Raw genomic sequence first — 16,121 nt, 5'->3', positions numbered from 1 at the left:
CAGTATTCGTACAGCTGATTCTGGACAGCATCCAAAAAGCAAGTGATCAAAAATTAGAGAAATATTGCCTATACCTGTGCAGCATTTGGGGACTGCCGGAGCAAAAAGGAAGACTTTGTCCTTTCAAACTTGGTGGAGGTTATGAAGCTACACTTTGACAAGATTCTCCTGATGTACATCTTTATGTACAAGATTTAACATAGTAAAACAATTTTAAGTTTTTTTTAAAAAGTATTTTCGACTGGAAATCTTAGTTCACATTTCAACAAACAAGAATTAACAAATGCTGTCTCATTTGGGTCCTAAAATAACCTTATGGACACCATATTCACTCCGCCCACTTTTAATATAATTGGTCCACCATTTTAGCTATGTAATATACCACAACAGGAACAAAGACAGACAACTTAAAAAAAAGTCTAGCTGACTAGACAGCTTCAGTTCTGCTACAATTCTGTTCACTTCCCTCAAGCAAAAATCTAAAGCCAATTTTATTTTTGGAAAGGAGTTTTGTATCCACATTGCATTAGTGGTTAAGAAAATTAGCAAATTGGCAGCCATTATACACCCCAAATGGGATGTGTAACGGGCAGCTGATTCTCTACCGCCCATTTGTACCCCTGCCAAAGTTGAATTTTACGCCCTAGACCTCTTCCTCTGGATGTCTTTAATGCACTTTAAAAATATGATTTTGATAGAATCTTTTCTAAATATGCCAATGGTGCATCAATACCAACCCTGACTTTATTGGTTATATATCCAACCTGAATAGCTTGGTCCTGTTCTATAGCTTTAAATAAAAACAGGAGCTCCAACTGCTCCAGAATGCTCAGAATTTTCAGTCTCTATCAGTCTCAGAAATTGCAGCTGCTTATTCCTGACCTCATTTCCTTGGCATCATAATGTGGATCTACAACAGATGTGATGAGACCAACTGTTAGTTTGGATGACACAAGATGACTGAAGGGTATGTGACTTTTTAAATTTAGAATAAGTGTGTGTGTGGGTGCAAAAAACCATCAGGGAGCATAACTGTCAAGTGCTTTCGTGAAAGGAACAAATTAAATGGACATTTTTTTGGTTTTGTAATTTGTTTTTACAAGGGGAACAAACTATATCCACATTTTACGAAATTCTTCTCTTCAATTAAATGGGGAAATATTCTGATGTATTAAACAGAGATTCAAGTTGACAAATTCTCCTCTTATCCTTGTTAAGCTTTTCTCAGTCACTCCCACTCGACCACCATCCATAGAATTCCTCCAAAAGCCACACTTAAGAGGCACAAGTGACCTCAAGGTCCAGTTAAGAGACTGCAAAAGTTACATACCAAGGACCCTCCCAAAAAGGTTTAACAGTCATCTTCCTAAAGTCCCCATGCTGGAAACTACAAACTTAAGATAGTTGCATCAAAATTTACAAGATTTTTTCACAGAAATTGGATTATAAGAATATTTCTCAAAATCCCTTAACATTACTGTGTAGCAGTAGCAAAGTAATTAAGCCAGCTTCGCTTTCTCCCATGGCACTGGCAACCTCTGTTCTTCTAGGCTGCTCCACTTAAAGCACTTTTGTAACAAAAAGGATGCATTAAGATTTATAAACTGTATGTCAGCCAACACCATTACCAGAACAGTTAAGCTGCAGAAGCTGCTGAATTGCCTCTCTTGTTACAGTATTTAGAAAATTTCCTTTTAGCTTACAAAAGCTGCTGATTGTGATAAAACCAGCATCTATGCTGCAGTCAGCAATCCCACCATGCACCAGAATGTGGCTGAACATTGTAAACAGCTGTCACACAATATGTAACTGTGTTTGTCAGCTGGCAGTGCAGTCATGTGCATGCTGATAAAAATAGGCTGACAAAAACATTGGAAAAATTAGTCTCCAAAAAAATTGTTAATGGGATGTCAAAGCTAATTAGATTTTGTTGAATTTCTTTTCAACAAGTCAGCTATATGAAATAATATAGCTTATTGTAATAAAGCAGCTCAGGTTTACTGTAAGACAAACTAATACTATTATAAGATCAAACATGGCTGGAATTTATTCACATGTAGCACAAGTTCTGCTCAGCAGGTGTACAAAGATTTCTTTTCACCAGAAATCTAAAGAGGCTTTTTAATGAGAACCCTGTAACTGGATCAGAACCTTTCTAAAATAAGTCTCAGAAAAAATATGCCATAGTAGGCATACTTAGTACATTTGAAGATGAAATTAAGTTGCTGTGATATTTAATTGGACATTTTTAGAAATTAAAATCTGTTAAACTCTTCTGCTGCTCAACCACCCCTTATGGATTTGAGCCATAAATGTTAGGAAGTTCCCAATATTGTTTTCAATAGAATGCTTACACCCCCTCCCCCATTCTTAACGATTTTCACGATTTCCCTTGTTTCCTGAAGGGTGGAATCTTTTCTGGGGTGCAATTCCACAAGTACAAGTGAACATCCTGTAGCTTGTCCCAATTTGCCTTAACAGTAACTAGTAGTGAACTATTTCACCATAGGAGGCATCATATTTGAGCATGATCCTGTTCTTACGTTAGCTCTTCCAACAGGCTTTACTAATTAATAAGCAAAATAAGCTCTCTAACCCAGGGCTATTGAGACTAAATTTAACACCCCTCCTGCTATTCCAGCTGAGTCCTATTAATTCAGTTTCTCACTGCAAAACATTTATTGAACTGTGAGGTGGGGGATGGTATAAGATCCCAGGTTCAATTCCCAGTCAGTGCTGAGTTAACTGATCTAGGAAACCTACCGAAAAGTGTGCAAATGTTGACAAGATCACTATTGGCTATAATGCTAATGATAATTGTGATGATCAAATAGCCTGCTGATGCTGTTAAGTCTTACGCAAGAAAGGACAGCATTCAATGAACCATAACTCAACAGAAGGTAATCCCTTCAGGCAAAGGGAGAAAATTGCATGAGAAAATAAGCATCAGACGAGTTACAGTTAGCTGGCTAGTTTCAATGTGGGTCAAAACTGCTATAAATGGGTTAGCGCCATGAATACAGAAGTTGCAAATACAGACTAGACTGTAACACTAACCTTCAAATTCAACATCTTTTTTTCTTGCAAATCCCAAAGCCTACTCGTCACTAAGTAAATCCCCAGTGTTATATCCTATTTTCTTCACTGCCATCCAGCAATGCTTAGCCCCTAAATAAAGTATCAAAACATACTGGCATTTTAGGTCAAATCTACCCTCTACCCAGACATCAACTTGTCTCAAAAAATAACCAAAGTTATACAAACTGTATTTCTGACCTCACAGAAATATTCTTGAAGTTTTTTCATTACTCTCAATTATTTAATTTGGCATGGCTCCTGCAGAGCAGAGCCACAATTACTGTAAATTTGAACGACTTAAAACACAATATTGTTACAAATTTCTTGCCTAGTGCCCTTCATGCCTATTAGTTTCAAATGTTCAGCATAAATACTCATCTATCTATATATTAAAAGTCTTGTGCTGTGTAGCGCTACATTCACACAAGATGCATTAGATTAATCAAGATGTAGAACCAGAAACCGCTGTCCCTTAAACCACTTAATCACAACATACCACCAAATCAGCTTCTGCTGCTGACAGATTTCCCAGAGATGAGCCCATCATCATTGAAACTTCTCGTTCACAGATCGCATGTTCCCATTTCAAGCCAGTGTATCTCTCCCAACTCTCCCATGACCAATGATACACAAGTTCCACTAGTGGCCCATAATTTTTTTTATTTTGGAAAACAGCGTTTATATATAGTGAAAATTTAATACATTCTTATTGGGACCCAGCAAGTTCAAAAGGTATGAACCCAACCTTTTAACCCACATTTTTAAAACGGCTGAAGTTTGAATTTCATGCACAAGTAGATTTTGATGCTTTTTTGATAACATAATTACAGTCAAAATTAGTTAAACATACATTTATATGGACAACATAGCCCAGGATATCCGTGTCCCTCCTGTTTGGAGAGCATCTCTAGGGATGGGGTACTTTTACCTTCCTTGGAGATGTTGTCTTCCTGGCAACCTTCCAGCCTCAGGGTCATTTGCATACTGGAAGCGGGTTCCCTATCCTCTGCCAAGGGGTTAGTCAGGAAGAGAGTAGTGTTCAGACGCAGCAGGTCTCCTAAAACGTCCGGATGCAGACAACCTTTGCCTGCAAAATAGGTCTGTTTTTCTGTCGGAAATTTTTTTAACTTCCCTCCTTGGGTCTGTGAGAGGCAGCACTCCCCGAACACTTGCACAGGCTCAATAACAAAAAAAAAGCCCATTTTGCAGACAGTACGGAGGCTGCCAGGAATAATTTTTCTTGGCTTTCCGCCAACCATTGCGAGAGCCAAAGAAGGGATCCTTGCATCCAATATTCAAACAACACAAATGGTGGGAAGGTTTGCAGTTTACTTCATTTGCATACAGTTTATATACACCCAGCCAACACAAGGGCAGGTGAATGCCACGCTAACTGGATTGACCAACTGGAAATGGGGACAAGGTGCAGAGAGTTGGGGGCAGAGCGGAGTGCCCAGAAAGCAGAGGGCCATGTATCTTGTTTATACCTACTGACATGTAGTCACTTTATGACAAACAAAATAATGCAATATATATCAAACAAAATAATGGAGTCCGTTGCCTATGAGACTCTTCACTCTTGCAAAGATTGGGGGACAAATGTACACCATCATTTCTTTTGATTGGGATTCTTTTTGAAAAAAATGCCACTCAGACCATCAATTACATACATAAAGATACAATTTATCAAAGTACTAACAAAGGACATTTATTAACCATTGTGCATGTCAAAAGGTAGACAGTTCCCATGAACGGCATGTGACTTCGCTTGCTAACACAATACATAATATTCACACATTTACAATTTGTGTTTTGCAAAAGGAAAAATATATTGAATTGAGAAGATTATTCTCTGCTGTCCAATCATCAGCAGCCACACTACGGTTAAAGATGCACTTCACATAAACTTTGCCAAAATGCACTAGGTATTCTAGACACAAAACTAATCTTCAAGGGGAACAAAATTCATTATAAAAGAACAATTTACCTACATAAAATTATATTCTAATACAAAGCATGGGCCATCATTAAGTGCTAAATTGTGCTCTTTTCCTCAATTGTTCTTTTTCTCGTACTTTACAGAAGATATCAATGTATTTGAATGTAAGAAAACTTACAAAACAAAAATTAAGGTGTTTTTGTAATGCAAATCTTCTAATTTTACAAATACAACAGCAGTACATTGAACTGCACAAAACCCGAAGCAACCATGGTGCAACAGCAATTGCTGAATAACACTGCAGCAAAAATAACCAGTGAAATAAACAGCACTATCTGGAGCAATCCATCTAAAAATCTTCAACCACAAAGAATGTGCTCCTTAGGATCACAAGACAGCTGTACTGAAAGATAATGGTTATTCAGTGCAGAGCCAGGATCTCCAGGCAGACAAAATTAGAACACAGTAAAACACTCTCTTGTTGGCACTTCATGTAATACAACTAAAAAAATGACATTCTTACGTGTGTCTGAAGAAATACCTAAAGCATTGGTATTCTTATAGATCGCATTCACCAGCTCAAATTCTAACTCTCAAATAGGTTGAAATATATTAAACCCGAAGCTGTTATCATAATATGCATGACCCCACCAATGCAGCTGAATTAATTCCATAGTTACTTAATCTTAGTCGGTGATTCACTCATATATGTAAACTTTGTTTGTGATCAATGGTCCTGTGGTTATTTCATTTTAATCAATGTGGACCAGTTCCAAACATATGGGAATCTGACTCGCCCAGCTGGGCTAATTTAAATATATAATACATATAAATAAATACTTCAACTTGGGCAAGAATTCTTACCATGGTGAATTCAGTGATGGCTGAAGACACTACCCTATTCAAAAATAGCATTTTTCTTCAGAATTCAAATTTGAATAATTCAAACATTTTGAAGACAGAATTCTCATTCTTCAGCAAAGCTGTCCACCCCATTTCCTAATCTTTCTCTGACTCGGTACTCGTTCTTGAGCATCATCTGTGATGTGCCTCGGGGTGTTTCCACATTAAAGTTGCTGTATAAATTCAAGTTGTTAGCTCAGTACAACTGTTACTACATTTGCGCACTTGGAAATTGGATCCTATTTTGCTACAAATGTTCTAATTTTAATAGGAGCAAATTTTTGTGCTACAAATTGTAACTTGATGATACCAACCTTCATTCTTTAACCTTTATAAAAGACATAGTTGGTGCTTAAACCTTTAAGTTTTCAATGCTCTATGCAGCTTAGATAGTGTGAATCACATAATAGCCTGAAGAATTACTTTTGCAAGTTTATTTTGATTATAAACTAGAATTAGAGAAACTTACAGAACCATAGAGTGATGATCTTGTATCTGGCTCAAAAATGTTACTACAATATTCAAAGATGCTGAAATAAATGCTACCATACTTTCAAGTATGTGCAATCTGTAGCATGAGACAAAGTGTAATATTATTTTCTCACATTTGCCACAATACAATCAATCAGTACAGCCAGGGCAACATATTTTGCCCTTCTGCACAGGATCTCTGCTCATATACTGAGCATGCTCCTATTAAGATCCCAAAACATTTGAAAATCACCTTACATCCAGTGTTGAGGTGGTGATATCAGATTTTCGTGAACAAAGAACCCTAAATGTTAAAGTTGCAACACTAAGGCCCTCCCAGAAACTGCACCTTTTTATCATTCTCCAATATTTTAAATGTTAGATTCATATAGTCAAGGAGGTGTTTAGGTATAGCGCACAGCATAGCTCCGTAACTCTCTAGCAGAATACCACAAGAATATATTCATATTAGGATTTAAATATTCAAGTAGTAATGCATGCATTCTTAATATTGAAGAGCTAAAAAAAACTATTACAGTAGCACCAACATATATATAAAATCTGCCCAAACTAGCTCAGATAATCTCTGATCTAAACAGCATATGAACGTGTAGAAATGGAGTGTCAATTATTTAGTACTCATAACATGCGTGGGAATAATTACATTTCCTGTAGATTTTTTTAAAAAGCTAAATAAATCTGCGACCAAAAATGTTCTACTTACTGTCATAACAAGTTCAAATGGATGTTTGTAAACCCTGACGGGTGACTGGTATTTCTGCACCATGACTGCGCTTGCATCAAGAGTACCTAAGGAAAAGGACGAAAACACATCTCGTTACGAAACGCAAGTACTGATTTCCTGCACTTGCAATCAAAAAGAAAAACAAAACACACAGGTCAGCGATATCCGAACAACAGTGTAAAACACAATCAGAACAGCACGACGCCTTAGAGGGGGAAACTTCCTCCCCGTGTTTATCAAGAGGGGGAGGGGGAGGGGGAGGGTAGCGGGAATTGCTTCTTTTACCTGCGTCCGCTCGAAAGTTCCCGGGGACTCGGACACCTCAGAGGCACTCACTCCGCCGCCGCCTCCACTCTGGCAACTCCCCCGCAACCCCGACCGCCGCCGGACGGAACCCTCTCTCGCACGGTCTCTGCTCCTTTCCTCTTCGGTTGTCACCAACCCCGTCTTCTCCTCTTCTTCTTCTTCTTCTTCCTCTTCCTCCTTCTCCTTCTCCGCCGCCGCCGCCGCCAGCCGCAGACAGTTATCGCTTCAACTTTCCAAAGAGCGGCGCCGCCGGTGCCCGGTAGTAAACAACGGCGAGGCCCCAGCGCTGGGCTCCTTCCCTCTCCCACCACAGTAAGGCTCTCCGGCTCTAAACCTCACCCGCCAGACTCTTCTATCTACTCTCGCTGACTCGGCGCCGGTCTTAAAATGTTGAAGTTTCCCCGACAAACGAAAGGAACGCGGTCCCAGAGTCACGGCGAGCGACAGCCCCCCGACTCCACGGCAACCCGAGCTTTCCGCTAGCGGCGCCTGCGCACGTCACCAGCCGCGGCTGGAGTGTGACGTTTGGGCCAGCGCCGTTACGTCAAAGCCAGGAAAAAAAAATAGCAGCAACAAACATTACTCACCGCCTGCAAAAGTATTACTGACCGGAAAAGTGCAAAAACATTACTCACCGCCTGCAAAAGTGCTGCTAACCAGAAACTGCAAAAACATTACAAACCGCCTGCGCAAGTGTAACTGACCGGAAAGTGCAAAAACATTACACACTGGCTGCAAAAGTGTAACTGACCGGAAAGTGCAAAAACATTACACACTGGCTGCAAAAGTGTAACTGACCGGAAAGTGCAAAAACATTACACACTGGCTGCAAAAGTGTAACTGACCGGAAAGTGCAAAAACATTACACACTGGCTGCAAAAGTGTTACTGAACAGAAACTGCAAAACCATTATTCACTGACTGCAAAAGTGTTACTGACCGGAAAGTGCAAAAAACTTTACTCACTGGCTGCAAAGTTTTATTGACCAGAAACAGTAAAAACATTACACACTGGCTGCAAAAGTGTTACTGACCAGAAACTGCAAAAACAATACACACTGGCTGCAAAAGTGTTACTGACCAGAAACTGCAAAAACAATACACACTGGCTGCAAAAGTGTAACTGACCAGAAACTGCAAAATCATTACTCACTGGCTGCAAAAGTGTTACTGACCAGAAACTGCAAAAGACATTACTCACTGCAGTGTTGCTGACCGGAAACTGCAAAAACATTTAACACTGGCTGCAAAAGTGTAACTGACCAGAAATTGCAAAACCATTATTCACTGGCTGCAAAAGTGTTACTGAACAGAAACTACAAAAACATTACACACTGGCTGCAAAAGTGTTACTGACCGGAAACCACAAAAACATTACTCACTGGCTGAAAAAGTGTAACTGACCAGAAACTGCAAAAACATTACTCACTGGCTGCAAAAGTGTAACTGACCAGAAACTGCAAAAACATTATCCACTGGCTGCAAAGTTTTATTGACCAGAAACTGTAAAAATATTACACACTAGCTGCAAAAGTGTTACTGACCAGAAACTGTAAAATCATTACTCACGGGCTGCAAAAATGTTACAGACCAGAAACTACAACAATATTGCTAACACGTTGCAAAATTGTACTCCAGCAGCAGCAAAATGTTACTGACTAGAAACAGCAAAAAAATTACCACCTGCAAACATGTTACTGACCAGAAACTGAAAAAGCATTACTCAATGGCTGCAAAATTATACTAAGTAACACCAAAATGTTACAGACCAGAAACTGCAAAAATATTACTCACCATCTGCAAAAATGTTACTGACCAGAAACAGCAAAAACATTACTAACCAGCTGCAAGCATGTCACTGACCAGAAACAGCAAAAATATTACTCACCGGCTGCAAAATGTTACTGACTAGAAGCAGCAAAAACATTACTAACCGGCTGCAAACATGTTACTGACCAGAAACTGCAAAAACATTGTTCAACAGCAGCAAAATGTTAATCAGCATCAGCAAAACATTACTGACCAGCATCAGCAAAAACTTGCTCACCAACAGCAAAACATTACCCAGTAACATTAACTGTATCAACAAAAATATTTTGGTTCTGCTACTGATGCTGGTAAATAATGTTTTGCTGGTGCTATTAGTGCCGATGAGTGTCTAATGCCGTTGCTACTGGTGAGTCATCAGCAACGGCAGCAGAACATTACGCATCAGCACCACAGCAACAATAAAAATTGCTCACCAGCACCAACAACATCATCAAAACATCATTCACCAAACATCACTCATCAGTAAAACATTGCATACCAGCACCAACAGCAGCAATAAAACATGAGATACCAGCAGTAAAATATCTCTAGTCTGTGCTGAGTTCAGTTGATCTCAGCCATGGTGTTAATAAGAGTGTTATAATTGGAATTAGAGTCCCTGTGCTCGATGAAGGAAACTCCTGATCACTATCTAATACTGCGAACTGAGAATAGGAATATTTGTGATGCCTCTTGCGGTTGAATCATTTGCTGGGATCCACTGTCTATGCTTAAACATCAAAAATGACCACTTGGACAAGGTATCAGAAATTGGCTGGTATCTGCAACTATGAATCCATACCTAACAAGAGTCTGCACCTTCAAGAGAGGACGGGAGACAATTAAGAAAGAAAGAACTTCCATTTATATAGTGCCTTTCACGACCCCAAGGCATCCCAAAGCACTTCATGGCCAATTAAGTACTTTTTGAAGCGTAGTCACTATTTAATGTAGGAAAATGTAAATTGGTAAAAACATAAGATAAAATGGAAATTAAAATGAGATGAAAGGACTTTATGCAGGATAAGGGTACAGCTATCTGATTGTATCAAGGTGGGTTACAATTGCATGAATGGATTAGAGCCATTAATTCTCAAATTCAAAAGGAATAAGAAACCACTGACCCTGAAGTTCAATGTCTGCAGCTGAATTCTTGTGATATATTTATTCCCTGTGCCTATGCTACTGCTTTAATGATATAGCAAATAAATAACTGAGCCCCAAGGTGCATCCCAATACATCAATACGTTTCACTACCTTTTGGGGCAAGCAGTACTGGCTGGTAGTGCTCTGAAGAGAATAGGAAGTAGGAATGTAAACATGAGGTTTTACTATATCGCATACGTCCACCTGCAAAAAATGCAGTCCACACTACTTCCTATTTTTAAAGCATCATCAGTTACTGCTGTTAACCCCAAAAAGTATTGAAACATACTGACATTTTGGAATCATTCTACTTGATCAATGTAATGTGATTAATGTAGAATAAGGCACCACTGGGCCAATCTCACTTCATGTACTTCTAATTTGCAAGCCCACTGTGAATAATGTTAATGTTGATATATATGTAAATATCTATTCAGTTAAAAACAAAAGAGAAGGAAAATAATTTTTATTCCAAACACACTGAATTTGGGTGAAAAATTACTTTCAAAAGGAGGAGGAAAGGCAACTAAATTTACAATATTTTATCTAGGATGGAAATGTTTATATCCAAATATGCTTACAGAGAAATCAGGAGGGGGTGTACATTACATGGCAACACCCTGTACTATTAGATGTTACCACTTTTATCACCAGAAATTGAGGTGAAATCCATGTATTTTCCTGTATGAACACTGGTGTGAATATAAACATCCGAGATGTGTTACTGTATTGTGAAACCTTCTCTCACATTCTATAAGAAAAATAATTTCCTGCACATATGCATCTATTCTCAGAGTCAGGATTGTGCTTTGGCCTTCCCTATTATAAAGTAAGATTAAACAAGCCTTTGTCCTTCATCCCAATTTGTATTTCTCAGAAATCAGATAAGTCAGTAATACCAAAATTTACATTTTCCACAGTGCTTTGCTCATTTATCTGTGTGCACAGAACTGTTCATACAAGACAAACCTTTAGAAAAGGTACAATAGAAATCTGATCAAGATGAATTTGTGCTGTGCAGTACTCTAAGATTGTATCAGGTATGCATCACCTCATTGCACCAAGTTGGAATAAAGTGGAGTTACAATACGAATACGATCTTATAAGTAATGAAAAGGCATTGAAAAGGAAAAAGGTATCTTTTCCCAGATTCTCTCTTCCAGCAATATACAAACATAGTAATAATTATATTCTAGAATGTATGTGCTTTTTTAAATTAATTGGAACAAAGTTAATTAGTTGCAATGAAGGGAATGCATTTGCTTTGGACACTCTTTACAATATCATTTTATGAAGGAATAACATGTAATCACATGATGCATACCACAGGCTTAAGACAGTTAAATAGCAACAGTTACAGCATAATCCACATACATTTCCTCTAACGTTCCTTAGCATAGTCACAACACTGTGGTCAGTAACTGTATTGTGTGACTTGCTCTTCGAAGGTTACTTTAATTGTTGTTTTTCCTTTAAGTATATTTTTAAACTCTCGTACATTTTACTTTAGGGCCAAAAGGACAAATAGGTAACCTGCTGTAAGACATCTATCAGTTCTGCTCTATAGTTGTACATGAGAGTGGCCTTCACCCCCTCTTTAAGGAAGGCCAGGCATCTGCTTGACATGGCATTGCCAAGAGCAGAAATTCACTGTGTACTGCATTGAAGTCACTTGGGAAATGGGATTCTTTTGGAATTATTTGATAAAACATTTTCAATTTTTTTTATTCGTTCATGGGATGTGGGCGTCGCTGGCGAGGCCGGCATTTATTGCCCATCCCTAATTAAATCATCAATTAATAAACTTTAAAGAAAATCTTTAACAATACCAGCTTAATGATACTCTTGTCACATTGTTTATGGATAGTTTGAGACCTAAACTTTGGTTTCCGATTTTTGTCACTGTCCTGTTGCAGTAACATTGGTTTGTCAATCATTGTGGTACAGCAAATTTATCAAAGCAACACATCATATAATTGACATGAATATTACACATTACTGATTCTGAAAAATACAGGGCCTTACAGATATACTTATAATACTATTTGACAAAGCTTGCTTAAGGTGCAGCTAACTTTGTTCTTCCCTTTTAAAACCTCATATTTTCAGTTATTTAAATTGTAGACTTTTTTGCTCCACATTATTTAGTTGAGAGGGAAATACTTTATTCGTTTTTCTCTCCTTCATCCCTAAAATGTTCTTTTTTTCAGTTATTCACATGGTTAGAAAATATATTTTTCTTTTCCCTTCCCTGGTGGATTCAAAGTTCTTGCTGAAGCTATCATTGGCACAGCTCCGCACCAGAAAAGCTTTTCCCCCCTGTTGGATCTCCAATGACCAGCATCTTGCACATTTGTTATGCTTTGGGCCCGTCTGATTGATTCTGGCCACAATAAGCAAGCTCAGAATCAAAGCACCTCCTTAGCAGTCCCTCTGTGGACCCTCTGCAAACATCAGAAACACACACACAAAAATTAATCCCAAACAAAACCATTAGTTCAGAATTTTTTTAATGGCGTAAGACACTGAAAAAGTAAAATCATTTTTACTTTTGATGCATAAATGCAAGTCTAGAAAACTAATACAAGCTTACCAACAGCTTCAAAAAATGCTGACACTGCCTCAAAAAAGCTGACAATTTAAAAACAGATATTTATGCAATTTGATGCATTATGAAAAAAACTCCATCCAACAGTGTTTCCCTTTGTGTAATGCAACTGCATCCCACATACAATATCAACATTCCACAAGAGTGCAACTTCTTTATTTGGGCTGGCATTACGTGGAAAAATGTCTTGGAACTGTTCATAAAAAATGTAAAATGTATAACATGTTTAACATTAGGAACATTGTCTAATACAATTTTCAGTAATACCAACATTTCCCAGTACTTTGTCAGACCTTGGAAGTATCCTTTAAAGAATTTATGTTTGTCCTTTCCCCAAAAGCTGTTTTATCTAATGCACATGTATTCTCCTCCCCCAAAGTTAATGGGTCTGTTCTGTAATTTTCTTTTGTTCTGCACAAGTGCAAAAGAAATATACCGTACCTGCTTCGTGTACAAAACAGCTAGCTGAATTGCATTGAAACATGACTAAAGGGGCAATTTTAGCCGTGCCCCATCTGGCAATTATAATCACCCAAAAGGCATTACCACCGACATCTTGCTCCTTTCCTGCAGTCTGGAATTTTAACCTGCTCTGCTGAGCGGGCAGCAAGGACGCCAGTCTGAAACTGGCGTGGTCCTTTTTTAAATATGCAGATCTGGCTCTGATGACATAAGCGGGGCCCGACTGCTATTTTAACCATTAGCCTGAGCAAGGAAGCCGTTGTGGCATTTCCTTCGGGTGAAGCTAGCAGGAAGAGGAGCCAGGGCTGGAAGAACCCCAAAGAGGTACATTTTAAAACTTTTTTTAACTATACTTGTGGGGCCAGGAGCAGGAGTGCTCCTCTGGGTTCCATAAGGTAAGTTTAGGCCTTCGCTACCCTCTTCCTAATTGTGTGACCTTCCCAAATTCCCTCACTGTGACTTACTTGAGGGCCGGGAATCATTCCTTCGGTCCTGGCCAGTGGCCTCCTGCTGCCCGACATTCCGCTCCTCTCCACTGGTTTTCGGCGGGCAAATGACCAGGAGCATACAGATGATGTCCAGGAGTTAAAATTGTTCAGGCCTTACGCTGCCGAGGTCAGGGTGGTTTGGTGGTCACCTTAGCCCCCATCCGCTCGATTCTAGTCTGTGTAAAAATCTGGCCTTTAGACTTCAGCCTGCAGTACACATACCACTTTCAAAATAAATTGCTAGAACTGCAAAATCAGCACTGGAGTTAGTGAAAAGAATTGAAATTGTTTCAGAAATATTGATTACGTTATTTAATTTACTTCTCAAAAAGAACTGCAAGCAAACGAAGGAGATTGCCATCAGGTTTAGACAGATGTGAATGAATTCAGAACATTAACTTTTTTTTAAAAAAGGAAAAGATGAATGCACAGAGGAGTGTGGTAACATGCCATAATCCCTGGTCACTCTAAAAATGGAAATCCAAACTCTGGGAGAATATACATTCTGAAATCTAATATTTCCACCATGCCCCTGAAATCCTAGAGAAGAGTCTTACCCACTGATTCTACATATACTGCTGATGTGGAACTGATCAGGGAAGTGTCAGAACTAAAACTTTTCATTGGCAAGTGTGATGTAGATGACAAACCCATGGAAATATATGGAGCTGTATTTTTCAAAAATAACATATGTAAAAATAAGTTATTTTTTAAATGAAAATGAGTAGTTGTCACTCAAAGTTACACTTGGCAGCCTGTATGATTGACAGTTTCTTAAGACTCATTTTAAACCGTTTTCTTCCCGGGCATCTCTCTTCTTTCTTCTCATATAGACATACCACATTTTAATTCTACCTTGCCTAGCATCATGCCTCCCTTGATCCTGCCTCTTACCCATCTTCAGCCTATCTTCTCTCCTGCAATACCATTGGCATTCTTTCCCATGCTCACTATGCCATTCATTGCTGGCTGTCCGGGAGCAGCAAACTCAATTGCTTCATCCTCCCCTCTTGGCAACTATTTCGTATATTATTACATATTATTAATATTAAAAAAAGGCAAAGATGGCTGCACAAAGAGGAAGGGAAGCATAAGTTAAGCTGTGCTCACTCTAAAAAATTAAACCCAAAATCTGGGAAAATACACATTCTGATATCTAATTTTTCCACTATGCTCTTGAAACCCCTCAAAAATTCCTCCCCCTCCTATTCACCTCCTCCGCTTCTGCAACCCCAATCCCGCAACAATCATTGCTCCTCTCCAGAACATTCACTTTCTTGCAAACAAGGTCCATGTCATTCATAATCTTGTTGAGGAAGATTCCATTGATAGCCTTACACTGACCAAAACATGATTCAGAAGGTAACCCTTTACAGAAGCCTTCCTGTATGGCTGTACTTTCCACCATTTACCCTGCCTCAATTTCTGTAGCAGAAGTTTGACCCCCCATTGCCAAATCCCACTTCCCTACTCCTCCAGCATCTTCCCCTCCTTCCAATACTTTACTCTCTTTCATCCCTCGCACCTCTAATTTAAAATCCTCATGTTTACCATCTTCCCAAACTCTGTGGCAACTTCCTTACTAGTGCTCCCTTCTCTCCTTAACCTCTGACTCTTTATCTTCGGTGATTTCAACCTACACCTCACCTTTATAGCCTCCTCTCCTCAGACTTCATCATCCACTTGTCCTCTGTCAATCTCAGCATTCGTATAAACTCCCCAATCCACGTAGGCCACACCCTTTGCTTTATCATCTCTCATGGCCTCACTGCACCCGAGGTCTTGATCAGCAACAAAGCTATCTTCAAGCACTTCCTCAGCTCCCTGACCATCTACTTCCCACTACCCTCCTTCACTCACACTATTCCCATCTTGTATGAGATCTACCTCCGGCTTCCTTAATCCTCTCTCTACACAACTCTAACCGCTGAATTCTCCTTCCTGACCCCCATGTCAGTTGATATCAACAATGGTTCTCTTTCTTCAGGCACTGTCCCTCTCCCCTTCAAAACCACCATCAACTCTCCTCAAAAAATTACCTTTGACAGATCTGTCCTCTCGAACTTCCCTTTTCTCTCCAAACTCCTTTAATGCGTCATCACCTCCATCCTTTGTGTGCAATTCTCCTGTAACTCCCTGTTCAATCTGGTATACATCCCTCTCAAAG

General features: G+C 39.1%; 1 protein-coding gene across 1 annotated transcript in view; it reads right to left on the bottom strand.

Moving 5' to 3' along the window:
- Positions 1–7,943, bottom strand: part of si:dkey-237i9.1 (SEC14-like protein 1) — a 53,120-nt gene extending 45,177 nt beyond the window's left edge. Inside the window, exons 1-2 of the mRNA XM_068004203.1 lie at positions 7,422–7,943; positions 7,116–7,201 (exon numbers count right to left, since the gene is read on the bottom strand). Of these exons, the coding sequence (XP_067860304.1) occupies positions 7,116–7,178 (63 nt within the window). The 5' untranslated portion in view covers positions 7,179–7,201; positions 7,422–7,943. The remainder of the gene's footprint in view (positions 1–7,115; positions 7,202–7,421) is intronic.
- Positions 7,944–16,121: the final 8,178 nt, after the last annotated feature.

This window comes from Heptranchias perlo, chromosome 23 (genome assembly GCF_035084215.1).
Source record: "Heptranchias perlo isolate sHepPer1 chromosome 23, sHepPer1.hap1, whole genome shotgun sequence".
In the NCBI taxonomy this organism is placed as follows: Eukaryota; Metazoa; Chordata; class Chondrichthyes; order Hexanchiformes; family Hexanchidae; genus Heptranchias; species Heptranchias perlo.
This window is presented reverse-complemented; position numbering and strand designations above follow the sequence as displayed.